The sequence below is a fragment of the Natator depressus genome, chromosome 18 (genome assembly GCF_965152275.1).
Source record: "Natator depressus isolate rNatDep1 chromosome 18, rNatDep2.hap1, whole genome shotgun sequence".
NCBI lineage: Eukaryota > Metazoa > Chordata > Testudines > Cheloniidae > Natator > Natator depressus.
This window is the reverse complement of record NC_134251.1, coordinates 10,997,668-11,025,645: the sequence shown is the minus strand read 5'-3', so window position 1 is coordinate 11,025,645 and position 27,978 is coordinate 10,997,668. Positions and strand designations below refer to the sequence as shown.

The 27,978-nt window shown below is 38.4% G+C and overlaps 1 protein-coding gene across 1 annotated transcript in view; it reads left to right on the top strand.

The window, feature by feature from the left end:
• The first annotated feature begins 2,813 nt into the window (after positions 1-2,813).
• VPS13D (vacuolar protein sorting 13 homolog D) overlaps positions 2,814-27,978 on the top strand; it is a 200,680-nt gene continuing 175,515 nt past the window's right edge. The window contains exons 1-18 of the mRNA XM_074933956.1: positions 2,814-2,879; positions 7,061-7,223; positions 10,357-10,434; positions 10,761-10,951; positions 13,411-13,491; positions 15,299-15,415; positions 15,722-15,826; positions 16,912-17,082; positions 17,242-17,342; positions 17,990-18,158; positions 20,584-20,676; positions 21,467-21,677; positions 22,451-22,630; positions 23,378-23,508; positions 24,377-24,449; positions 25,325-25,495; positions 26,467-26,597; positions 27,055-27,187. Coding sequence (XP_074790057.1) covers positions 7,127-7,223; positions 10,357-10,434; positions 10,761-10,951; positions 13,411-13,491; positions 15,299-15,415; positions 15,722-15,826; positions 16,912-17,082; positions 17,242-17,342; positions 17,990-18,158; positions 20,584-20,676; positions 21,467-21,677; positions 22,451-22,630; positions 23,378-23,508; positions 24,377-24,449; positions 25,325-25,495; positions 26,467-26,597; positions 27,055-27,187 — 2,233 coding nt within the window. The 5' untranslated portion in view covers positions 2,814-2,879; positions 7,061-7,126. The remainder of the gene's footprint in view (positions 2,880-7,060; positions 7,224-10,356; positions 10,435-10,760; positions 10,952-13,410; positions 13,492-15,298; positions 15,416-15,721; positions 15,827-16,911; positions 17,083-17,241; positions 17,343-17,989; positions 18,159-20,583; positions 20,677-21,466; positions 21,678-22,450; positions 22,631-23,377; positions 23,509-24,376; positions 24,450-25,324; positions 25,496-26,466; positions 26,598-27,054; positions 27,188-27,978) is intronic.

The following is a 27,978-nucleotide window of genomic DNA, read 5'->3' as shown; positions in this document are numbered from 1 at the left end:
ATTCTACAATCTGCTCTGTGCCCTATGCCTATGTAAATTCCCATTGACTTCAGTGGTGGATGTGTGTAGGTGGGTGGAACTCATTGCAGGATGAGGGGCCTTAGTGATTATATAAAAAGATACAGTGTATGGAGTGGTACACAAAAATCCCAGTGTCCTGTACTGCATGTAAACAGGCCTATATAAATATTTATTACAGCCAACCCTTGATGACTGACCTATAAAGAGGCTGCAAACCCTTATGCTACTGCCACCTAGTGGAGAATCTCCTTTTATCGCAGTGGTTCTCAAACTTTTGTACTGGTGACCCCTTTTACATAGCAAGCCTCTGTGTGTGGACCGCCCCCCCCCCCCCCCGTTATAAGTTGAAAATGCATTTTGATATATTTAACACCATTATAAATGCTGGAGGTGAAGCGGGGTTTGGAGTGGAGGCTGACAGTTTGCAACCCATGTAATAACCTCGTGACCCCCTGAAGGCTCCCGACCCCCAGTTTGAGAACCTGTTTTATCTCCTGTTGGAGAGGTCTGTGGTTTTACAGGTTGAAGAACCAGAATTCTATTTCCTGCTTCCCACAACACTGATATACAGAAAGTTGTCCCTATGTATATGGCCACAACAGAGTGCTACAAAGGGTCACTGCCCCTGTAAGACTGATTTACCTGTAAATTACTTAGGAGTGTCATAAAGAGTGACTTACTGTATTTTATCTGAAATTGAAATTTATTTTCAGGAGTTACCAGTCAGGCTATGGGTTACTCTTTTAAGATTCAGTCCTGCAAAGTGCGGAGCAATATCGCCTGATTCAGTAAAGTACATGTTTGACTATAGGCTCACGAGCAGTCTCACTGAAAATAGTGGGAGTCTCTGTTGTCTTCAGCAGGCATTGAATCATTCCCTTAGTGTCTGTCTGGGGGATGATGGAGGAAATATCCTTTCAGCATGAATCCATGCTAAAGTAGGGTTTCAACCATTATTAGATATGAACTTTTTGTTTCCTTGAGGAAACGTTTATTATGTCGAAAACACGTGCTTTATGTGGCATCTATTAGCTCATGACCATTATCAAATCAAGTGCTATTAAGGAACATTTTATCATACTGCAAATGTTTTGAAGCAAAAAGCATAGTTTCACACACTTTTTAAATTGTATCACATTGTGTGGTGGCCTCCCTTACAAATAAAATTTACCCTGCATTTTCCATAGGTATCCTTTGTCCTTGAAATGTAGGTGGTTCCCCTGGTACACTCATTGATGAACATTTCTATTACACACGCAATGGTATACAACTCACGTGATATGGGTATATGCCTCTGGTACATACTTTGTGGTTGTACGGGGTGTGTTCCTATTGTGTGGGTGTGCAGCTACTGCCAAAGTTGCTGCCTCTTGTGATTTAATCACAAGTCTTGCAATATTTATTAATTTTCTCTAATGTGCCAGCTGCTGGAGTCATAGAACTGGAAGGGACCTCGAGAAGTCATCTAGTCCAGTCCTTGCACTCGAGGCAGGACTAGGTATTATCTGGACCATCCCTACAGGTGTTTGTCCCACCTGCTCTTAAAAATCCCCAATGATGGAGATTCCACAACCTCCTTATGCAATTTATTCCAGTGTTTAGCCACCCTGACAGGAAGTTTTCACTAATGTCCAACCTAAACCACCCTTGCTTCAATTTAAGCCCATTGCTGCTTGTCCTATCCTCAGAGGTTAAGAACAATTTTTTTCCCTTCTTCTTGTAACAACCTTTTATGTACTTGAAAACTGTTATCATGTTTCCTCTCAGTCTTCTCTTCTCCAGACTAAGCAAACCCAATTTTGTCAATCTTCTCTCAGACGTCATGTTTTCTAGACCTTTTATCATTTTTGTTGCTGTTCTCTGGACTTTCTCCAATTTGTCCACACCTTTCCTGAAATGTGGTGCCCAGAGCTGGACACAATACTCCAGCTGAGGCTTAATCAGCAGGGAGTAGAGCGGAAGAATTACTTCTCGTGTCATGTTTACAATACTCCTGCTAACACATCCCAGAATGATGTTTGCTTTTTTTGCAACAGTGTCACACTGTTGACTCTCATTTAGCCTATGATCCACTATGACCCCGAGATCCCTTTCCACCGTACTCCTTCCTAGGCAGTCATTTCCCATTTTCATGTGATAACATCAGACTCTTGAGCTTTCGCTTAAAAATAAGAGCATTGTTACCCTTCTGGCTGGGAGACAAGCTTGAAAATGGGAAACGGTAGGGCTCAAAACCCAAAGAGAAAATAAATCAACAATCCACGCTATTATGGTCTAAAATCTCATTATTTTGAAGCCAGTCTGATGGTGATGATGGGGGGGGGGTGAGGGTGGGGGGGTTGTTGACTCTATGATGTCTGAATGCTTGGTGGTGGCACTGTACTGGGTGCCCACCTGTGGGCTGCCCCCCCCCCCATCTTGCTGCAGTGCAGGCTGGTGTGTGGCCAGGGCGAGGCAGGAGGCTCATTTGAAAGCTGCGTGGCTCCAAGGTGTTTCTTTACCGGGCCCTAGCTGGGCTCAAAAGGGGGGAGGGATAGCTCAGTGGTTTGAGCATTGCCCTGCTAAACGCAGCCTTGCGGGTTCAATCCTTGAGGGGGCCATTTAGGGATCTGGGGCAAAAATTGGGGATTGGTCCTGCTTTGAGCGGGGGTGGGACGAGATGACCTCCTGAGGTCCCTCCCAACCCTGATCTTCTATGAAAAGCTCTGCCTGGCCCGGGGGCGGGGACGACGATCGATTGCTCGGCACTCTACAGGCAGGCGGCCCCATCCGTTAGCTCCGGCTCGATTGGCGCAGGCTCCGGCTCGCTCACTGGCAGGCCCTGCCCCAAGAGCGCCATTGAGGGGACAGGGAGCGAGGCAGGTACTTGGGTGGGGAGGCGCCGCTAACGGCTTCGGGGAGCGGGGGGCGCTGCCTGCCTGGGCTCCTGTCCCTGTGAGTGACCCCCCCCCCAGGCGCCTGGTTCTCAGAGCGTGACCCCGCCTAACCCGGGTCCCTGCCCTCAGAGCGTGACCCCCCCCACACCCCGGGTCCCCCCCCCCTTAGCTCCCCTGGAGCCTGGCCCTCACAGAGTGACCCCCCCACCCCAGCTCCTTGGGGGCCTGGCCCTCACAGAGTGACCTCCCCGGGGGCCTGGCTCTCAGAGTGCCCCCCCCCCGCGGGGTCTGGCCCTGGCTGTGATTCCCTGGCTCCCTTGCTAGGGCCCTGGCACCCCTGCCCCCTCTTACACCCTCCCTCCAGCTACCCCCCCTCACCCCCAAGCGCCCTTGCAGGGACCCCCGCCTCCTGGGGCAGCCCCAGCTGTGCTCTTAGCAAGGTGACCTTTCCCTGCCTCGTGCCAGTAGCGCCCCTCTTTTCCTAGGGGTTTACTTCTGCCTGCTCCCCAGGCAATGACCCCACCCACCATCCGCCTCGGACTGTATGGCCAGAGTCCAGCAAGGTGTCAGCCCCCGCCCCCCCAGTAATCCCTGGACCCTGCACTAAGACCGCCCTTCCCGTGGGCCTGCCTTTACCAGGGGGCCGGCTCTGCCAGCCCACTCACCACAGTCATCCTCCCCTGCAGGGCCTGTGGCACTGGTTTAAAAGCCCCCTTCTCTCCAAAGAGTCATCGTGAGGTTTATGAGATTTCTTGACACCTTCTCCCATCCTTTCTTAGTGCAGTCCCCCCTCCTCCAGCCCTTCCTGATAAATGTTTACTCACTCTTGTTTATACAAGTAAGATTGTATATCTCCCACAGGTAATTTAAACTAAGGTCAGAATTTACTTGAGTTAAACTCAAGTATGATGCCTTGCAGAAATGTGTCTTTTCCTTTTCATGGTGATCCTGTTTTTTTGATAACATATCCAGTTCATCTTACTGCTGTCTCAAGGTTTTCATCTTGATTTTGCATCCACAATTCCCTCTGAAGGGTGGAGTGGAAAGGACAGGGATATTGTTTACATGTTGGTTAAAACTTTTACTTTGTTAGTCATAGCTGCAATTTCAATCTCAACTAAAAGTGAAAGGTGGATGCTAGTATCTGCTGTGTGAAAGACAAGACTTTAGTTTGTGGAGTGTAGCTAGCATTGCCTATGGAAACTATTAAAGGCACTTTAAGTCAAAAGATCAGATAATTTTAAATAATGAACTCCTTGACTTTTAATATTTTTCATTTTAATAGTTTGTTACTTTGCATTATTTTAAGATGTTTTGTGTTTAACTTTTAGTTCTAGTCAGTTTCACTTTTCAGCCTTAGCACAACTGTGTTTGGGTTTTTAATGCTCAAGAGAAATTGAATGTTTGGGGGCGGGGTTTAATAGAAGAAGGGTTTCATTGATATTTTTAAAAATGGAAACATTCCTGTTGCAACCATCAGTCAAGTAAAACTCATATTAGCTATGGAAAAACCCTGAATTTTAATATAAGAATTACAATATGGTCCTGAAATTAATCATTTCCTTTTATTGTCCTGCTTTTTTATGAAAAGTATCTTTTTCACTTTCTACCATCTGCAACTCCATGTTTTAAAAAATTGATTCATGTTGCCTTGGGGAAAATGATGTGCCCCCAGACACCCAATTAATAAAGCAGGGGTATGTATAGTATTTTTCCACATCACACTGTGTATTCACCCTTTGTTTGCCAATGTTTAGGTAAGTGTTTGGTCCTGCTCCCATTGAAGTTAATGAGAGTTCTACAGTTGACTTCAATGACAGCACAGTGAGGCATAAATTACAATTTGCCTTTTTATTTTCTGGCAACAGCACGGATTGAAATAGAAATGTTTGGTAAGGATTGTGAGGGTAAAAAATGTAAGTGGCAAAGAGTCCTCTGGCACCTTATAGACTAACAGACATATCGGAGCATAAGCTTTTGTGGGTGAATACGACATGCATCCGACGAAGTGGGTATTCACCCACGAAAGCTTATGCTCCAATACGTCTGTTAGTCTATAAGGTGCCACAGGACTCTTTGCTGCTTTTACCGATCCAGACTAACATGGCTACCCCTCTGATGATTGTCAAAGTATATGTATTTTATCTTTAGAATCTTGACAGTATCCCTTTAAAAACTGTAAAATCATGCTAGCTGTCAGTATTATCTGAGCTTATGGAACCTGAGCAGACAAGAAATTAAAACTAAGTAACTTGTTTTGCAAGTGTTTATAAGAGTGCCACAAGGAAATAGAATTAAAGGCCCTGTCCTGGAAGCTGATCCACAGAGGTAGATCTCTACTGGTTCATTGTACCCATTGACTTCACGGGGTGTGAGGATCCTCCGACATGAATCAACTTGTAGAATTGGGGCCTTTGTTAGCAAAAGTTGAGTTAAGCTTTCCATGCACACACACTACTCTTTCAATTCACGTCCAATGGCACTAGATTCTTTTCAGCAATGGCTGCTGACACCCCAGCATGGTCAAGTGGCTTCTTATTTTATGAACATGATTACATGTTGGTCAGAGAGCTTAAAAGACTGACAAAATAAATACAACATAAATTTTTCAGACTGAAACTACTAAAGGTGTATAATGTATCGATTTTTTTAGGGTATAAATATGTAGTGTATAGGAGTGTGCTGAAAGAAGGCACATGCTTATATTTGCAGCCTGTGCACAGAGTAAAAAGTAAAAGTTAGGATGAAATTACCCATTTTTTCCTGTTCTGGGGCCAGATTGCCTTCTACAAAAGTAACTGCTTTTTAGGGGACAGGAAATCCATCAATTTTCACTTATGGAGTTTCCAGTGCACTCTTCTTTCAGGGAGCTTGGGTTTCACTCTTCCTGTAATGGAAAGGGCTGGAAGTTTGGCTCACTTCTTTTCCCAGAAAACCTGATCTGTAGAGTCCCTGAGATTCACAGAACGTGGGCATTGGCTCCTCCCAGTTATTTCCAGCCTCTTCACAGAGCAGTGCTGCAAGGACTTCCCTTGCTAGCTGCTGTTCCTGGGAATCTTGTTCAGGGGGTCTTACACTGAATGGAGTGGGGATAGCAAGTAATATTGACCAGATCAGCATTAATGTGAACTAAAATAAGTTTTGGGGTAGGTATGTGTGTGTGCACATGCACATACACTCAGATAGCAGTGATAGACATGGTATGAAGCCGTACATAAAAATTGGAGAGAGAACACTGTCGCAGAGTGTGGCCACCCTCCACTCCAGACCATAATTTCCAAAGTTGGAGAGTCCAGACCTTATGGAGTACCAGTGGAGGGGTTTCCTGTGGGAACTGAGGAAGAGGTACAAGGCTACAGAGACAGCACATTAACCTGCATCCAGAACTGCTTATTTTCAGTCTCCTTCCTCCCTGAAGACAGAGAGAACAATGTGGTACCTTGTCTTTTATTGCTTCAGAATAGGACAGTGCTGCAATATGAAAGATGCAAAGATTAATTTTTGTATGATGATTCTATGAGTAGAGGGTATACTTCCATAATATGATCTTATATAATGCTTTGATCATTAGATCTCAAAGCGCTTTAAGAGACAGGTCAGTATCATTATTCCCATTTCACAGATGGGGAAGCTAAGGCACAGAGAAGTGAAGTGATTTGCTCAAGATCACTCGGCAGGCTAGCGGCAGAGATCGGAATAAAACCCAAGTCTCCTGAGTTGTGGTCCAGTGCTCTATTCACTAGGTCACTCTGCTTAGTGTTTTTAATCACTAAAGCACTACAAATCTCAGCGAGGAAAAGGTTTAAAAAACGCAGTGCAGTCTACCGCAGTAAAGATTGCAGCTGGTGAGGTGGTATTATGGGAGTTCGTACAGTCTAATATTGTATAAATAAAATCAGTTCAAATAGTAACTTCATTGCGCTATGCTCTGACCTAGGATTAACAGGATAATTAAAAGTAGCTGTACATAGCAAAATTCTTACATTTTTTTTTTTAAGCAGCTGCTCTCAGAAAGCATCTTGTACTTAATATTAATTTTCCAGTGCCTTTGGGATGGGATGATTAAAGTGAAAATTGTTTGCAATTGCGTCTCAATTTCTGTATGTTGGAGGGTGGGAAATAGTATATCTCTTAGACATGTTTCCCTTTTGCATTTAAAACAGAATACAACTGAACTATGGAACAGAGGATGACAACAGAGTCTTAGCCACCCCTCCCAGGATACAATCATGTTGGAGGGACTGGTAGCCTGGGTCCTCAACACCTATTTGGGCAAATATGTCAATAACCTGAACACAGACCAACTCTCAGTAGCTCTTCTGAAAGGTAAGGGTTATTAGCACTGTTTGATGTATCTCTGTTTTATATTTTAAGAATTGTATTGATAGAATGATTTTGTATTCACTGAAAGCCGGAATACATATATTGAATATATTTTACATTTGTCTTACTGATTAGCACTTATGTCCTTGTTCTTATATTGTAGTAGTAAATTGATCTAAATAAAAATATACAATTAAAACAAAAATAGTGAGTAAATCTTCCTGCTTTCCAAGGAGAGATGTTCCTTAAAGGGTTAGTGCCAGCTTAATTTTTTTTAAATAGACTAATGAAAAAAATGATTTCCTGATAATGCACCCTATTAGTGTGTACTGAGGGTTTGTTTTTGAAATCTGTAATAAAATCTATATGGGTTTTCTGTTCTTCTCTACTCTTGATGTTTTGAAGGGTCCTCTGGGAACACCCCAGAACAACAGCTCCAAATGTGCTCAAGCACACCCTTTAATATGTGCGCACACACGTGTCTGCTGCCTCTTTTGTTTCATTTTCAGTTTTGCTGCTGCTGTTATTAATAAGGAACCTCTTTCAGAGCGTTATGCACCATCCATGAACAGTGAAAGTGACAATGCACTTGACCACTGTGCATGTGTTTCAAGTAAAGAAGTTGACAAAATAGAAGGAAATAATATTTTGTTTAATCTATTTGTTACAGTAAGCATAGGGGTTGCTTGCAACAGTAGTAAATCTGATTTTTTTTTTAAACGGGCGTTCCTTTAAATATCAAATGGCAATAGCGAGTATTTCAGGAAATCATTGTATTCTCAAGATATTTAGTAAAATATTTAAAGTATTTTTACAGAACATATATCAAAGAGCACACATGAGCCCAGCTGATGCTATGGGTTATTGGTTTAATTTTTGGAAATCAGTAAAGCAAACAGTGGCATGTCATCTCTCTATCTGGGGTGCTTTATGGAACAGGGATTTCAGGAGAATTTTAAAGGTGAGAAATAGTACTTAGCAAATGTTAACTGGTAAGTTGTATCAAGCAGATAGAGATGCTTTTGATAACGTATTCAGGGTTAACGAGGGGAGAGATTTGGAGAGAAGCTTGGATGGAATATAGGCAGCTTAATAGTTGCTTTAGTTTTCAATATGTAGTTGCAATGATAGTTTGTGTGTGCATATTTTGTGAAATTTCTTCTCGCGCTTTAGAAGATACATAACAGGTAATGGTGAGAACTTATTTGGATACTCACTGATTCACTCATGAAAGGTGGGGTAATAACTCATGATTTAAAAAAAAAAAAAAAAAAAAAGTCTTGACTGAGTTACATAATGTAGTCCCTCACCTTCACTTGTTTTGAGAAGAAATTTTTTTACACTGCAAGGAGCCAGTTTTGACTGTTGGTTACTTAAAGAAATAGTTCTAGGATGGAATTTTGGCTGACTGTCAGTGTATAGTGTTAAGTTCTTTTTGACTCTTGGTTGGCCCAGCCTTGAGCTTTATTCTTATTATGAGGTACAGGGATAGGACTGGTGGGTGAGAAACAAATAGAAGTATGCATTAGATTGCCCGTTCCCTGAAGAGTTTATAGAGTCCTCTTGCGTATTTGTACAGTGCTTAGCACAGGGTAGCCTTGATCCTGATTGGAGTTTTTGGGTGCTATGACAATAAAAATAATAAATATTAATAATATACCAAAGCAATAAAAATGTAGTCACATAAAGTTCCTTCGCTATATGACGTATATTTCTTGACCATCAGAGACTAGAAACTTTAGGATTTCATGGAATAGATTCTTAGGGTCTTCCATTGAAACCCATCAGGAATTTCCATTTTCAAATGTGTCGGTGTTAGGAGAAGAAGAATTACAGGAGATGTCTCACCAACAAAAAACAAGATTTATATTCTGCAGTACCTACTGAAGTCAATGAAAGTTATGTGCATGTAACAGATTATGGGATTTGGCCTCAGGTTTTCACTATGTGGCCATGTTTTCTTGTAAGGGCCCAGTCTTGTACTCCTCACTCAGATGAAACGCTACTGAAGCTAGAAGGAGTTTAATCTGAATAATGAATGTAAGGACCCAGGTTCTAAGCAAGTTTCTCACAATGAATTTTCCATATGCCATTTTATCCTCCCACTTCTTCATGCCTTTCACACCATCATTTGTTCCTTCTCCTCTCCTTTGCTTCCTCTCCTTCATCCTGTTTATTTTTAATGCATTTCATTGTTGTTATTGCTAAAATCCTCCCCTTTCCTGAGTCTGAAACAACATTTCAAGAGTCTGTTTTTCTTCCCTGTGTGACAGATAAATTTACGTATTTGAAAGGGGCAGCCTTTCTTGAAATGGTAATTCAATGCTAAGAAGGAGGAAAGAGACCACAGTTCTTATCTGAGCCTACTGAAGCGATAAGGAATTGTAGATATGAAAGTGTAAAAATGACATATGAGTTAAATATATCTACTGTATAAGACTTTTCATAAAAATATGATTGCCTGCTATGGAACTGTAGAGGCCAAGGGTGCTACAGTTTAAACTGTTGTTGCGTGTTGGGCATTTATATATTTTCCTTTGCTATTGGAACTATTTTATTTATACCATGCTATTGTGGTATACTGTGGGTATGTTAACAAAAACTAAAGAATCAATTTCCATTCATCTGCTTATTGTCCCACTTGTAATTGTAGCAGGGGACATTTTAGGACAACAATCCTATTTTTTTCTTTTCTACATACTAATGTCAAAGTTTCTGTCTTGTTTTGAAAACATGTGTCCTTGTTTAAAATCATCTTGTGTGTGTATTTTTGTAATTTCCAGAAAACCTCTAATTGGTGGGTTTTTTGTTTTTTGTTTTAAAATTGCCTTCCAGATGCTTTGCTGTTGATGGAGAAGTTCAGATTAAGTACCTTGAAATATACCCTGTGACCATATCAAATAACTCCTGCAGATTGCGTTTAAAAATCATTACAAAATATTAAATATCACATCTAATTTCCCCATTCTTTAAAATGATAGATTTGCTTTGCTCATGAAATAGAATTTTTATCCCACCTCATTTATTTTTATTAGTTTTAAAGAAAAAACTTATTGGTATTAAGTTCATAATCCTCAGCCAAGCAGCCTTTAACGTAGTTTTGCTCAACAGATTGCTATTTCTCTTCCTCCTGCAGGTGCTGTTGAACTGGAAAACCTACCATTAAAGAAAGATGCCTTGAAGGAACTGGAGTTGCCGTTTGAAGTAAAAGCAGGTATGTATTTGTGCCTATGTGTGAGACAGGTGTTCTCTACAGCAATTATTCATTTTGTTAGTTCCTGCTACAAGTATGAAGCATTTCATACGCTGGTTAGTCTTTTAAGATCTCTTTTAGTAATAAGTCATAGCTGGAACTGACCTTAAAATAAGAGTTTGCAGCTAAGTGTCAAATTCTTGGACAAATTACGTAATCTGAATTTATGGCGAACAAATTCTGTTTTTACGTTGCAATAATTAAGTCTTTTTCCTTTTTCACTTTACATAGAGTATAACAGTGTACCTGTGTAGGATTCTAACAATGTTTTATCTTGGTGAGTCTAGGTTTCATTGGCAAAATAACGCTCCAGATACCCTTTTATCGCCCACATGCGGATCCCTGGGTGATATCTATCTCAAAGCTCCACTTAATTGGTGCACCAGAAAAGCAAGAAGATTTTGATGAAGAAAGGGAGAAGTTGCTGGAAAGAGAACACAAGAAAGCTCTTCTTTTAGCACTGGAAGAAAAATGGAAAGTGAGTAACATAGGACTTATCTTTTAAAATAAAGGAGTTGATTTTGTTTTTCTGTTACGGAAGATTGATCACCTTTAAACCTTCTACCAAACGTAAGTCTCTTTTTGAGTCAATATCCAGGAAACCGAGTTATGATTTGATCTGCAAGTGATAAGGCTGCATGGTCTTTGGCTTCCTCAGGAGGCTGAGGAAACCCACATCTATTTTATCATCACTTCAGATCACAATAATTTCACTGTACCGCTACCTGGCCAGTGTTTCCCAGTTGATTAAAGATACTGGTTAAAGCTCAATCCAGACTATATGAAGTATTGGTGGTGGGCCGGGGATGTCTGGAGAATCTGCCTTGATCATTTAATGTGGTTTACCCTAGGAAGTTTGGTAAGCGTAGCAACTTAGGTATACATTTAAAAAAAATTTTTTTTTTACTTTGAGCTGTACGTGGTGGTGTGTGTGTATGTGTGTATATATATATATATATATATATATATATATATATATATATATAAATAAATAAAATATTTTTTTTTTTTTCCCTCCAAGATATTCACAAGTTTCCTTTTCTTTTGGACCCAGACTGTTCCAAAATGATCCATAGTTTGGCTAAGTTACAAATATGCTTTTTGTTTGGAATTTCCCTGGACAGCCACTTTTGGTAGTTGCAACCTGCATTATATAGCTACACAACTTCTAGAGCACTTATCTACAAGTATTGATTACTTTCATGCTTTAGGAACTGTAGTGATTGCCTGTTGTTCCACAAATGTGCTTTGAGATATGAGTACTAATTTGCAAAATCTTAAATATAGGACCAGTCTACTGGAGGAACTGACTGCTGTCCAGTTTCCCGTTCCTGGCAGTTGCGATTGGCACATTCTCAGTTCTCAAAGGGATGGGAGGCAGGCTTTGCTCCACTGAGAGCCTGAAACTCTGGAATGCTCTCTTTCTAGATATAGGAAAGAGTAAATGTGTAGCTCAAACATTTTGTTTCTAGTTTTATTTGGTAGGAAGATGATGTGGGTGTTATGAAATCACACTCTGATTATTGCTGGCCCATGTTGTAATTTTGAGTGTAGGGAGTATTTTCTATAGCACTTTTGAAAATTTCACCTTTAATGTGTGTTTATTTTCATACATAATGTTAGGAACTCGGGCCTTTGACCATAACACGTTAATTATTGTGAATTACTGATAGAGTTCTATTAACCCATGCTTATGTTGATCTGAACCATAACCACAGATGCTATCGTTTCTAAGAACACGTACTATGTCGGTGATTGATGCTGTCATTGCAAGTGCTTTGGAACGTACTATGGGCTGCTGAATATAAATATTTAAAAAAAAAAAAAATTCTAAACTACAATCCAGTCTGGAGTAAGATACACATGTACAGTAGTAGAAAACTCAAGAGACTAAAGGAAGACAATACGTTACTAAAAGAGAGTTTTTAATAAAACAAAATAAAGGAAAGAACTTGCTGGGGATTATTTGCTTTACATTTCTGCTAAAATCGTATCTTCATAATAGTTGGCAAGTGGTCTGTGTAGGGGGATATTTCAGAATATCAAAATGGGGGTTAAACACTAAAGGTTGGTGGCCCCTCCCCGCCACTTTAACCCCAAAATAATAGTAAATTATATAAACAGTAGCTAACTATAAATATTTTCTAATATATTTCTTGCTAACCGTGTTTTAGCTCAATATTACTACTGATAGTATGATATTAAGTACAGTAAGACAGTTTCTAACCTTATACTCATAACTAGTAGACAACTTTGTAATTGTACTGGTAAAGAAACGCATCTGTTAACTATCCTTGTGTGATGTGTAAATTATATTATAACTTTGTCTTAATACACACGTTCTATAACATTAACAAATTACCTCATATTGAATAGATTTTTGACTTAAAATACTTCTGATGCTCTTCCATCTTCCAAAAGATTGTTATGTAGTTCATGCCCCAAATTGTGGTTTTTAAAAAATTATTACCAAAGCTAATAGTAATAGTTTGAAAATGTCCTGAAAATGGACTATTTCAATTAAAATAGTCTTTTGTTTAGAAGTAAACATTCCCTACCAGTGTTTGCAATGCAAACATACTGCTAATGGAACAGAACCAGAACGTGAAGCTAATTAGCTTACTTTGTGTGCTTCATTTAACATAGCCATTGCAAATAAATAGCATCAGTGATACAAAAGTAAAGTGGCATTTAAAAATTCTTTCTTTGTTTATAATCTAAACTTTTGATAACACAAGTAAGTCATTGTTCATTAAATAGGAGTTTTAACATGACAATCCCTTTCTAATATAGCGTCAGACTAGCAATCTCCTACATTATTTAGATTTTTTTCCTCAGGCTTTGTAAACATTAAAATTTATTTTCCAGACCTTATATGTAAAGAAAATACATTTTCTTTTTAATAAAATAACTGTTCTGTCTCTCTCTCTCTTTCAGAAAGAACGACAGCAGAAAGGAGAATCTTACTGGTATTCAGTTACTGCATCTGCAGTCACAAGAATTGTAGAGAACATTGAAGTAAGTCTAATGGGACCCACAATCTTTCATTCTAGTTACTAAAGAATACTTGGTTTGTATATGTTGTGCTTCTTGTTTATTTTCAGGAGACTCAACATGTGTACAATGGAGGTGAATACTTAGTAGGGAGAGACCCCTTTCAGAGCTAGAATCTTTTTTCCTCTGAACTCTGAACCAAGCCAGAATTGGCAAAGTGAGGGGTTTATGGGGAGGAAGGAATCTTTCACTCTCCCAGTCCTTGGAGAAGTGTCATTCTTCCTTGCTTTGTGGGGGTCAGTGGATAATAGATCAATATAAAAGCTGTCTAGCTTTATGGTGGTTCTTAACATAATATTGGAGTGTCTCCCAATTTATTAATACTTCCAATTTTAAAAGTTACAATGTATTACACACAGGTTTATGTATAATGCTTTGAGTGTGACAAGTTTGGTGAGGTAATATCTTGTACTGGACCAACTTCTGCGTTTTGTTCTTCACATCTGCTTGGGAAGTAGATGTCGCTGTTAAGTTTGACTTCCTTCTTAATGTTGTGAAGTTTCCGTTTTAAATGGCAAAATTCATTATCTTCCAGTGTTGCTTGCAGTGTTGTTGTTGCTGTGTGGGTCCTAAGATGTGAGAGTAGCATTAAAGTATATAAAGAAGAAAATGTAAATACCATTCTGAGATTCTGGAACTTTGACCTTTGCTTACTTCTGCTTATTTCTGATGCATGAAGCTTGATGCTGCCTGAAAGACTGTTTAACATATACAAATAAAATGTATATGCAGTCTTCATCTAGCAATATTGGATAGACACTCAGCAGAAACCTTTTCTCCTTAGTTGCAAGCTCACTCAAAATTCTAGAGCCTGGGCTCTTTTACTTTTCTCTTTTAAAGCCATAATAAAACTAATGATATTTTCACATTTATTTATTCTTAGCTATGTGTGCTAATTAAAATTTATAAGGATATCTGCATTATTAAAAAACTTGTGTCTAAAGAAACCAAAAAAATAAGCAACCCTCCCTGTAAATATCTTCTAAAATCTGTTTATGCTAGCTGCCATGTAATGAATTTGTTCTCTTACTTCACCTATATGTAGAGGATATAGTCCGTGCTAACTCTGTATTGAGGGATCGCTTCCATGTACTGATGCTTATCTCATAACAGAAAACTGAGGTAACAGTCAGTTGTAAAAGGCTGTCATTAACAATAACTAGAAATAACTGGGGCCTTCCAGAGATGATACAGCATGTAGTGATGACGCAAATCTCGACGTGAGATCTTGGGCCGAGTATGACATTGTACAGTAAAGCATGAAACAGCAAAATTCAGTTGGTTCCATGACCTTTATGAGATTTTTGCCACATGTAAAATTAATTCAGGTCAGCACTTCGTGTTCTGCTAATGCAGCACTAGTTTTTATTCTAGTCTGCATGGATTATTCTCTTGTGTTTTGAGCAACACGAGTTTCTGTATGACTACAGCAACTGTGGCCTGCAAGCAAGGGTAGTAGTAAAACAGCAGAGAAAAAGAGCCTGTTTTATGAAAATGGCAAATGACGTAGCTGGTGTTTTTAACATCTGGGGGGATGGGTAGACCAGAGAGACCAGCGGAAGAAATATGGAATGGAGCCTGTGGGAGTGCAGTCAGGAAATGGCAGGAGGGTCCCATTACAGAATAACCATTTAAATAAATTTTGTTTGTTTCTTGGAGATGTAAGTATTGAAACAGCTTGAATATAATTTATCAACATTGCAGTACACTAAATCTGTTTCAAGCATAACACAATCTTTTTGCTCCCTGTCACGTTTTTCTCTCTCCTCAGTTGAAAATTCAAGATGTCCATTTGCGGTTTGAGGATGGCATCACAAATCCTTCACAGCCATTTGCCTTTGGAGTGTGCATCAAAAATGTATCAATGCAAAATGCTGTAAATGAGCCTGTGAGTATAGGTCAAAGTTAACACTGCATGAAGAAATGATACGCGCTAAGATGTGATGAGAATGATATAATTGTTTCCTGTTTTTAAAATGCAATACAATGGTTGCTATTAAATAATTACTGCAAATATTGTTTTATAATATAACAATCTCATCCTTAAGAATTATTGTAGATACCATGATAAAGTCAAAAACAGCTGCATGTTACACACTGAATATTTAATGGTGATCACAATACAGTCAGATTTAAAATAATTTGTCACATTTTATTCGATGCGTTGTGACTGAGTTAAAATTTTTCACTTTAGGTAGAGAAGTTGATGCGGAAAAAGCAGTTGGATGTTGCTGACTTCAGTATTTATTGGGATACTTGTTGCACTTTATTGGGAGACCTGCCTCTTGGTGAGCTACAGGTATGAGATGAACATTTGGAAGGAATAATGTTTACTTGCATGTGAAGAGGGAAATCAAGACTTTCACGTTCTTCCACTGGTTTGTAATATAATGTAAAATTTTATAGTGCATTTAGGTCTAGGAATATTTGGAGCAACTGAAGCTATGTGGATTCATGATGTCATGGAAAGATTAGTACGGGACCAAGTAAAAACTGAAGTAAGAACATTGCCTATTTAAATTATCCTCTTTAAAAGCCCTCCTTAAAACATGCTGCTTCCATGAGACCTGCCAATGGTACTACTAATATAGACTGTAAAATAGTAATTTAGCCTATAAATATTAAACAAAAATAACCTAAGTAATAAACAAGAAACAAGCAAAATTAATCCACTCAGATGATATGCTCTCAACATGATTATCTTCTCCTAAAAGCAGTGTTCCACTCTCTGTATTTACTGGTCTCTTTGTTCCACCTCTTCATTTGTTATGATGTCTTGGTCTAATTTAGGACTCAGTATAGCTATTGGATCTTATATCTGTGTCGAGTTGCACTGAATTCAATGGGAGTCCATTCAGGATTCAAGAGTGTACCTGAACGGATCATACTGCTTTAGATTGTGGGTGCCAAAGGACAGAGGCTGGGTTTTTCTTTTCAGTTACTATGCAAAATATGGTTTTGTGGCTAAAAATTGGACCAGCATTTCCCCCAACTTCTGTATGATCTTTGGTAAATAATTTCATCTTTTTATGCCCCAGTGTATTTATCTATGCAATGGGGATATTTTCTTACCTCCATAGGAGTGTTGTTAGACCAAATTCATTCATTTTTATAAAGTGCTTTGAGAACCTCTGAAGACACTATAGAAATGTGAATATACAGTGCCACAGCTGTGGCACTGTATAAATAATTTCCCCAAATATTATTTAAACAAGATTACCTTCTTGATAACAATTATTTCATGAGGAGAAAATCTGGTTAAAGGAGATGGAATTCCAGCAGTGTAATACACCTAGTAGAATCCTTATTAGCAGATTGTCATTTAGATAAATTGTGTATGTGTGTTATATGCAGTGACAGATTGAATTTGCTTGAAACTCACAGGAAGCAATGGACAAAAGTATGGAGAGCCGTGATCATAATTACATCATGGAGCCTGTATGTACTTCAGCTCTCCTCAAGAGAAACTGTTCTAAGGAGCCTTTAAGATCACGACATACACCACGGCTTGAGTGTGATATCCAGCTTGAGACAATACCATTAAAACTTTCACAGGTAAAATGGTTTCTCAGTGAATCGCTTCTCCAGATCGTGCTTTAGATGTTTATTTTCAGTTGACCCACAGAACATAAAATTGAGATTTAATCATTGTGCAGTAATTTAACAGAATACGTTAACACTGCCTAATTTATTTATATGCTGTTTTATTAAAAGACGCAGTATCAACAAATCATGGGGTTCTTAAAGGAACTGGATCGAAAAGAGCGACAGCTAAAGTTCAGGAAATGGAAACCAAAGGTTACGATAGCTGACAAGTAAGTTTTTTTTTTTTTTTTTTTTATACTACTGATATTTTTATGTAATGATGTAAAATACCCTTTTATGCCGTCTTATGTTTGTTTTACACTTATCTGAACAACACTGTTTAGTCTAAAGTTAGGGCAAAAATCACAAAGGTGTGGTAGCTAGTGATTATGTGGTGCACAGAATTTAGCAATAAATTGAAATTATAGTTCTAATATTCTGTGCTCTACCAGCTGAATTATTGCTGTATATTTATTTAATTTAATTTGGATTTATACCTAAAATAAAAGTTGCTCTGATCCAAAGCTCTTAAGTGCTTCTGTCACAAGTTATAAGAATGAAATGATGAAACAATGAAAATAGCATAGGAGTTTTTGTCCCCCTCCCCTTTGGAATGAGTTGGCTTTTTTTGGGTTGAAGAGGTGGGGAATCCCACATGCTCAGTTCACAGATCTGTATTAAGAATAAAGGTCATAGGAGCTGATGAAATGAAGGTAGCGCTTCTTACTGCAGTAGTAGGACATGCTGGGTTGACGTGCCATTGAGGCTGTGGTGCCCATTTATTTCCTGGCTAGCGACCCTCTATTTTTCTCACTCGGCCTTTCCTCTGGATTGAGAATCAAACTAACTGGAAATGTATTCATTTGATTTGTTTTAGCTGCCGAGAATGGTGGATCTTTGCTTTGAACGCTAATCTTTCAGAAATCAGAGAGCAGAGGCAACATTCTACCTGGGACTTCGCATTACACCGGGCCCAAGATGCAGTGTCTTACACAGATATGTATTACAATCAGTTAAAAGGCATCCCGCTGTCTGTGGCGGAACAGGTATTGAAATTTGCAAGTACTGTACAGTATAGATATGTGACCCGAGCATCTTTTTAAAATGAAACTAAATGCGTCTTGCTTATGTTCTTGTTTTAAAATTTACCTCAGATTTAACTGTAGAGTTATTTTAAATTTGCTAAACAATATGTTGTGTGGCAGCAAATTGTTTTTAGGACTTACAGAATCTCTTTGTAGTGTAACAGATAATCTTTCCTGGAGCCGTTACTTGTTTCTCGCAATTATCAATGGTGCTTTTTCACTAATTATTCATGCTGATCTTTTCATAGATGAAGAAGGAAACTTCTACCTGAAGTCTTTCAAAATGCAAAACTAGATAGTGTCCCAAGCCTTCCATACTGGGAGGTGGGAAGCCTAGGAAAAGTAAATGTTTATGTTTAAGGTAATTCTTTCAAGATTCGGTTTTCCAATGGAAGACAGAATTGCTATTCAGTTTTCCTGCAGTTTGCAGTGGTGTTTAGCTATTTAGAATTTTTAAGAGAAAGTTATGGTGCTCATGACAAGGGGTTCATCCTTTAGACCTTTGTTCTCATGTATTCCCTACTTGCGTTAGTAAAGAGGGATTATTCATATGAACAAGGAATGTAGAAATGGGCTTTGGAAATTTTTACAAACCCTGTTACTGAGGGAACTGGTAGTGATCCCTATATTTAGGCTTCCTAACACTTTCCTTTGTATAAGATTCCTGTGAACATTTTTTTACTGTCTAACACATACGTGGTTTGTGACAGGCCTCTGAAATTGATCAGGGAAGAAACCCTGGGGCTAGAGACATGCCTTTTGCTTGTTCCATGAAATTTCATTCTGGTTTGGCTGAGCTATAAACTTTGGAAAATTGCCATTTAATTTGCAGCATGTCAAAGTAACTGAACACAAACATTTTAAAGAGCCAGGCCCATGCTGCTGCCAAAACAGCAGCAGCACATATTGTATTGGGAACACTCTGGAGCTTCCAGAGCTGTTGCGGTGACAGGAGCAGAGGGAGAGAGCTGACCTTGGCTCCCCTTTGACCACCACCTGGCACAGGGCCCCAGTGGCCCATCTTCCCCCATGAGGCACGCATTCACCTAGCTTCTGGGAGATGGGGACAGACGTGGGTTGTGCTCTCCCCATCCACCTGATGAGACCCAGCTCGTAGCACCAGTAGTTCATCTCCACTCCATTCCCTCCTTCTCCCTTCCCATCATCCCCAGGATTATATCCTCCGATAGCCAGCTAATGTAGTTAGTCCTTAGCTCAAGCTTTGCTGCAGGTTCAGGGCTAAAACCTTGCTGATGATGCATGATAGGTGGGTTGTTAGCTGTACAAAGCAGAATGTTTTTTTTAAATTTCTTAAGAAAACTACACACCTAGAAAATTTCATACAAAAAACTGTTAAAGGAATGTTATTTAGATTGCAAAATAAAGCACTTAAAAGTTAAGGAATGTCAGCTATATGGTTGCCACCTGATGCAGCCTTCATTTTGGTTCTTTATGCCTATCGGTTTGATACTATCTTTAATTCCATTATAACATTTTTTCTATAGACCACTACCTCATTCAGTGCACAGAGAGGGCTTGACTTTGTAACCTAAATAACTTTTTAATGTAGTTTTTTAAAATGTCTATTTCACTAATTTTGTAAATTTTTACTTAGTATGATATCAAATAGTTTTCTTTGAAATTGGATTTGAGCATCTCTATACCCTGTCACAAAGTTAGGAAACAATACTTAATAGGCAAGCCTTTTTCTGGCACTGAAAACCATCTTTGGTTTTATTTATATATATATATATATATATATATATATATATATATATATATATATATATATATATATATATATATAAAATATATTTTGCTATTAGTAAGATCCCTCAAGCATCCAAGAAACAGCTCTTCTAGGGTTGCAAGTCCCTTTGTGCAACACCCCCCACCATCTCTCACACTCTCTCACACACACACACGCGCGCGCGCGTTTGGTGTTGTAGGCAATCCAAGTCCTCGCTTATCATGCAAGAGTTGGAACAGGACTACCAAGTACACTGTCTCTGATGCCTCGAGGAATGAATTCCCTTGACAGAAAGTAGTTTCATAGCTTTCCTTGTCCATTTTCGTTAATTGAATTCCAGTTTTGGCTCTTATGTGCCTGCAGCGTAGATGCATATTTGAACTCAGTTTAATTGTGTATCAAATGAACAAATTGCCGTTGATTCCCATTAAATGTCTGTGTTCCGGTATCTTCTGTAGAGATTTTCAAATTCATCTATGGGATTTAGGAGCACATGTCCCAGTGAAAATCTGTGCATTTGTGCTGCTAAATCCCTTAGATGCTTGAAAGAATCTCCCTCTAAGTGTATTTTTTTTGAAGAGTATAAAGCTTTAATTGCCTGTGAACCAGCACAGAGATACCGTTTTGCTACTGCAGGAAGAAATGCATCGTATTGAAGAAGAGCAGACATTTGAGGAGATGAAGATTTTACGTGAGATTGTTTATGACAAATTCCATGACGTAGCTGAGGTGAGTGACTTTCTGCACACTGGATAATATTGAGAATCTAAAGGTGCAGTATTACAAGAAATTGTATCGTCCTCATTGTAAAAGGTATTGTAGCATGTACAGTATATTCATGCTGAGCAGTGTGATGCCGGTGCTAAAACCACAATCATGCTCAGATTCTTCAGTTGTGATATGCTGAGTGCTATTATTAGGGTGCCTGAGCTCCATACTAGCAACTCCTCTTCCTCTTTAATATTAAAAGAGAGAACTAAGACTGAAACCTGTAATGGAATTTTCCTGGAATAAATAGTGCAGAGTTGGTCCTTTTTATAAATGTACAAACACTGACCCTTTAAGGCTCATTTCATAAGAAGTAATGTTGACTACTGATTGTAATCCTGAGTGAGCGTTCGATGAAAAGTAAATGCTTATTGATTGAGCTATGGTTAGGGTGCATGACAAATGATTCTGGCAACAGTTAGGTTGATAGAGTAACTAAGAAAAATTAAGAAACTGATCTGGATAAGTCCAGAACTGTTAACTCATACATACGTCTAAAAATATGCAGTAGCTAACTGTGGTAATATTTTTACAATGTATAAAACAAGATTCTGATGATAGTCGGTTTAGACAACACAGCAATATATTTGACAAGTGAAAACAGCATTGTATGGTATTTATGCTTAGGAATGTTCAGTAAATAAATAGTAGATGGAATCATAGTAGGAAATAATATATTCTGGATTAAGACAAAGGTTCTTTTCTTTTGTTTATCCTAATGTGTGTTTTTGATTTTGTTTATTTGGAACAGAGTCTTAAAGAGCCTTTGTCTGAGTCCCCTGGAGTGTCTCCTACTGTAGACCCTGAACGCAGCAGTAGCAGAGGGATGCTGCAGTATCTTCAGTCTTGGTTTCCTGGGTGGGGGGGCTGGTATGGATACGCTCAGCAAACATACGAAGGTGAACCTTTTGAGGGACTGCTACCAGAAACACAAGAACAGTGGAATCCAGAAGACATACTGGGTATGGTAATATTTTCTTCTCAAAATTATCACCTTAGGGCATGTGCATACTGGAAAGAAAAAATGAGTTTCAGAGCCTGAGTCAACTAACTTGGGCTTGTGCTAAGGGGCTAAAAATATTAGTGTAAATTGCTTGGGTTGGATCCTGGACTCTAAAACCCAGTGAGGGGCATGGGTCTCAGAGGCTGGGATCCAACCCGAATGGGAACATCTGTATTTCTATTTTTAGCCCTGTAGTGCAAGCCTCACAAGCCAAAGTCAGTTGACACAGGCTCGGAGGCTTGCTACAATCGGACTTTTTTCTCCCCCCTTCACTGTAGATGTTCCCTCAGTTAAATACTTGTTAAAGATGAACTGAAATGATTTTTAAAATTCGTATCATTAAAAAGAGAGATGTAGACTTAAATTTCTAAATAAATACGTATAAAGGAGAAATATTTAAAAAATATCTTTCTTAATCACTGACTAAAACTAAATTAAAACTTCTGTGGGTTTTTTCAATTAGTTGATTGCTAATTTCTAAAGCGGCATAAAGGTTGCAGCTGCCTGTACTGTTTAAGTTGTTTGTAGTGATAACTATTGCAGGAGAAGTACAGACTTCTCAGCTCTGGTTGAACAGATAATAAGCTGTTGTCTACTTGTTCATTCCTCCCATCCCTACCCCCATAGTTGGGCTATCTTTGTCCTTCATAGAAAATTAAGTCTTAAGTTTTTGCTCACTAGTTGTCTTGTAGCTTGTTTGTTAAACTCACCTTGTTCTCCTTTTTAAATTAGTTGCCGATGAATTTTTTGATCCAGCTGCCGATGCCTCCAGTATGAACACATTTACAAAGAGAGATCATGTGTTTGCTAAATTAAATCTCCAGTTGCACGGTGGCACTGTTACCTTGTTGCATAAGGAGAAGAGGACTCCCTGTACAAATGAAAGTGCTTTCATGCAGCTGGAATTTTCAGGTAACATATTTCAAATTTTGATAGTTGTCATACCTAAAATAGGACAAGAGCTTTCCCTGCTTTATAAACAATACTGTATAGCCACTCATGACTGAGCTAATGTCATGGAACGGTACTGAAACCATTCAAGTTCAGGTCTCACTTCCCTTGGTAAGCCCATGTTTTGTTAGTGTATATACCTTGACAGTTTTAATTATTTTAGGATTGAAGTAGGTAATTGAGGATTCTGAATACGAAAGTAATTTATTGAACTTTCATTTGTTTTATTATGTATAGAGTGGTAATAAATCTTTTTACTTTCAGATATTTGAACAGTTTCACAGTAATATAATTCTATAAATTGAGTGTGTTTTCTGGTATTTAGTCCTTAGTTCAGATAATACATTTGTAGAAATAAATGTGCAACAATTCTGTTCATCTATCCCAAAATGCATTTTTTCAACATTTTGATGCAAATATTTGCAGACACTTCTAACCATATTACGTGCTAAATAAATATAAAATAAAAAAAATCCCCTTCTAGTGCAAGAGCTTTAAATCTTCAATTTGAGGAAACCTTAGCAATGAGAAACTGATGGTTTAAAAGGCTGTCAGTGAAGCATAACTAACCAGTCTTAGCTCTTGTCTTGTTTCTTAGCTTTCTTATGAATATGTAAGATGACACTTGTATCTGTCATCCATAAATACATTTATTGTCATGTTTTCTCTCTAGAATTCAATACAGCCACTTATGTCTTTATTTTTCAGGTGTAAAGATCTTAGCAGAATCCCTTCCCCGCAAAAATTCTTCCCTTCTCACAGTTCAACTGGGTGGCCTTTTTCTGCGAGATTTAGCAACAGAAGGGACCATATTTCCTGTTCTTGTCTTCCCTAATCCTGTACGTAAAAGAATGCAATTACATCTTGATATAGTACTGTTGCCGTTTCAGGATTGATATTTAAATTAAAAAAGAGAGGCAAAATATGAGTATAAAAATACTGATGTTAATCTTCTTATGTATCTTAGTATGAAGCATTTGCATCATAAGCACAGAAGAAAACCTATAAACTGGAAAATGTCTGAATGAACTTTGGCTTTTTTTCTCTGCAAGGATCCTCCATAAGCTCTTCCTGTTTTTAATCTTTGGGACTGTTGTTTTGTATATTACTATACAGAGCCAGTTGTTGGACTGAATTTAGTTTTGGAATAATAAGTGCTGCTGCTTAATTAGCTAGAGAGTTTGTATTTTGCTTTATTTACCAACTCTCCCCTTCTCCCCTCCCCAAAAAACCTTGGTTCCCATGGAGGACTTCCTTCAATTGCATTTAGTTCAAGACTACAAACGTACAATCCAGGAACTTTTTTTTCTAGTGTTGTTACTGAAGAATTTAAGTGTTTCTACCAGAGAGGGATGAAAGATTTGATTTTGCTTTAGCCTTGAAGACTTGAAGTCTATTAACTATAATGTTCTGACATTTGTAGAAATGTGACTTCCACTTACAATCAGCTTGTTGACTAAGAAAGATAGCTTTTCCTCCTTATATGTTCATATGCAAATTGTTTTCCTTTCTTTCATTATTGGTTATATGAAGAAAAAATACATGGCATAATGGCATAGTAATTATTTTATAAATCACATTGCATTCTAAAATTAGCAACAAATAAAATAAGGAAAAACACAACTTGAATTTGGGTATGTACACTGAATGGCTTATTTTTATATTCAGTTTGATGGTCTTCAATTTTTTTTTTTTTTTTCTAATTAGCAAAAAGAGGTTGGCTGCGTCTCCTCCTTTGGTCTCCAAACTTCATCTTCAGAAATGACTAATAGGAGCACTGGTAATATTTTCATTATTATGCCTGATCTGAGCATGCAACCAGATTATGCATTTGAAAAATGTATTAGTGAAATACTTAGGCTAAAAAATTTCAAATGTTGGTGCCTGATGTTAGGCTCCGAAATCCATATTTAGGCTCTGGACTTGCGTAGAGAAACTTGCAGGATATCTCCCACGCTGAAGTCAATGGGGCTTTGCATGGGCTCAGAGATCAATCTTGCAAATTTGCTTTGCAAAGGTGGGGTTGTTGTGCACCTAAACAAATGGCCTGATTTTGATAAATTGAACTCAGTAGGAACTGCAGATACTCATCTTTGAAAATGAGATTGCTGCTTGAGTTAGGAACCTAACTTTAGGCACCCAGTTCTGAAAATTTTAGTCGTTTAATTGTAGACAAATACTAATTGCCATATTTGGGGTCAGGAAGGAATTTCCCCCCAGGTCAGATTGGTAGAGACCTTGGGGGGTTTTCGCCTTTCTCTGCAGCATAGGGCAAGGGTCACTTGCTGGTTTCAACTAGAGTGGATTGTCTGTAACTTGAAGTCTTTAAATCATGATTTGAGGACTTCACTAACTCAGCCAGATGTTAGGGGTATATTACAGGAGTGGGTGGGTGTGGTTCTGGGGCCAGCAGTATGCAGGAGGTCAGAAAATATGATCATGATGGTCTCTTTTGGCCTTAGTCTATGAATGTTAATTTTTAAATTGAGCTGCTTTTGATGCATATCCATTGTATTTTAAAAAATTTAAATACTATAGTATGAATGATCATCAGATATTAACCACCCCCATGCAAACGAAAAATTGATTTTTATACCCTCCATACTCCTACTTTAGAGAGAATTGCTTTTATATTCTTTTGTTATCTTGATTCAGATGCAGACCCCGATGCACCAGTATTTGAGATGCTGTATGAGAGAAACCCAGCCCACAGCAATTTTGAGAGACGCCTGGAAGTCAGTACCAGACCTCTAAATATTATTTACAATCCACAAGCCATTAAGAAAGTAGCCGATTTCTTCTACAAGGGAAGGGTTCATACCTCAGGTTAACCTTTTTGTTTGATATTTTTTTCATGTCTTATTTGATTGATTTTTCTCATATTTACTCCGGTAAAGCGGCAATAAAAGTTTCCATTGTAAATTCAAATCAAGAAATAGTGCAGGGCTTCTCTTGATTTCTGAAGCAGAAAGGGCATGCCTTCAGGATATCTCCCTACACTTCCACCTTTAATTAACTACTCTTGTAGATGCCACATTATCACAATCTGTCCCTCTCTCAAGTCTGTCGTTGCCACTCTTGGATTTGTCAGAGGGAGTGTCTTCCTTTTTACAGTTGCTGTGTCTCTTCCATAAGGATAGAGCTTCACTGAACTAATCCTTGCTTGACCTGGGGGCTTAAGACCTGAGCTTGAACTTTCATGTCAGCTGCCATTAGAACTTCAGCTCTGTATGTTTGCTTCTGAGGGCAGAAAGGGTGAGAATAAGGAACAATAAATGATTCTTTTTGAATCCTTAGTATTTGAATACTAAGAGTTTGATAGCAGCAAGATATGGCACAGACCTAGTATGGAAATAGTTTTCCTTCCTTTTTACAAGATCAGAATGTTCCTCAAGGGACATGGATACAATTAGGAAGGATTTTGGCTGCCTCATAGCCCTTCCTTAAATTCCCTTGAGTACATTTAGTCAGATTTTGTTCAGGAAATTAAAATGGAAGGTGTGATCCACCATAATGTTCACACAAGGATTTAAGAAATCCTTTGTTTGCTTAAAAGCTCTGTTTTTGCCGAATAATCGTTTGTAATACAGTTAGTGTTTAGGGCTGTTATTGGGAATGGTCAGTCCAGCCTATAGATGCAATTTTTGGCCGTCTGTTGTTATGCACTTTCCTGGAAAAAACAACAACATAGTTTTTACATTTTTATAAATCACAGTAAATAAATTCTCACTACTTCTTTCTGATTCAGCGATATGTGAACAAAATTATGCATAGTCAGATTTGTATATTTCCTGCAGGCTTTGGATATCAGTCTGAGCTAGAGGTGAGAGTGGCTGAAGCGGCTAGAAGACAGTACAACAAACTAAAAATGCAGACAAAAGCTGAAATCAGGCAAACGATTGATCGTTTACTAGTGGGAGATTTCATTGTAAGTTTTTTTTTCTCAGAAATGTGTTTTGTTTCCTTGCCTTTTATATTAGTTCTGAAACATGGAAGGGATGCACAAAGTTTCCCAAATTTCAAGTTCCCGTTGAAATCAATAGGAGCTGTTGGGTGTTGAGCTTTTTTGAAAAATTCTCTCCAAGTATGTAGTAATCATCTTTCAACTGATCTTGGAAACTACTTTGCCCTTCCTAAAAATTGAAGGATAATTGTATTAGTAATGTACATGTCATAAGTAGCTATTATAACAAGAGAAAAAATTAAAGGATCTTTTCTCTGAGAAGGAAATATTTGGGCTCTGATACTTTTTCATAAAACATAGTCAAATGCATGTTATGCTTATACAGGTACCTTAGTATCAGTGGAGAATTTATAATTTGGATAGGATTGACTCTTGCATTTGTTTTGTGAATGGGAAGAAAATATTTTTATTTTGTTTTCAGGAAAACAGCAAACGTTGGACAGTGTGCCTTGATATTTCTGCCCCTCAGGTGATCTTTCCTGATGACTTCAAATTTGTGGACCCAGTGTTAGTAGTATTGGATCTGGGGAGAATATTACTAACTAATTCTCAAGGTATGGCCTGGAAATAAACTGTATCTGTTTACATGTATATGGTAGGAACCCCCCCCCCCCCCCCCCCGCTTCTAGCATTCTTCTATTTGCCTGGGCACACATACAGTTTTACTAGTATTAACACCATATTTATTGTGGGAGGATGGGTGGGGGTAAACTTTAGTCCAGGGCTGGCCTTACCTCTACAGGTCCTAGTATGAAATCTGCAGTCTGCCTATGGCCATTCACATCTGTAACCTGTGTGTCTGGCACATTTGAGCAGACTGGGGATTCTTGTCTCAGAGAATCAGAAAGGCTTAGAGTCTGAGACAGCTGTTCCAGAGAAAACATGTTTTGAAAATGGCCTCCAAAATGTGAAGCCCTGTGAGGCTGTACTCTTGGCATTTGCCAAGGGCTAGCTGGCGAGAGTGAAAGGAATTTTTTTTTTTTAACTATCCAATAAATAAAACAATTACAATTATAACTAAGCCAAGCCACAGTGCCGATAGTAATGTACAAAAACTGAAAAGGAAACTCAAACAATAAAAAAAAATTAAGCTTTTAGATAAAACCAAATCTGCTTAAAATGCAGTATATCTAAGTAACAGTTATTGTTACATTGGATTTCTCTATTTAATACTCGTTTTTGAAAAGGAAGATATCTAACCTTAAAAGAAACCTTTAACGTCTCCTCAGTGGAAAATAGTATGATGCTGATAAACTCTACAGTCCTGGGTAAAATCCTGATCCCACTGATGTCAATGGGAGTTTTGCCAGGATTTCACCCTCAAGGTCCTTCGACATACCATTCT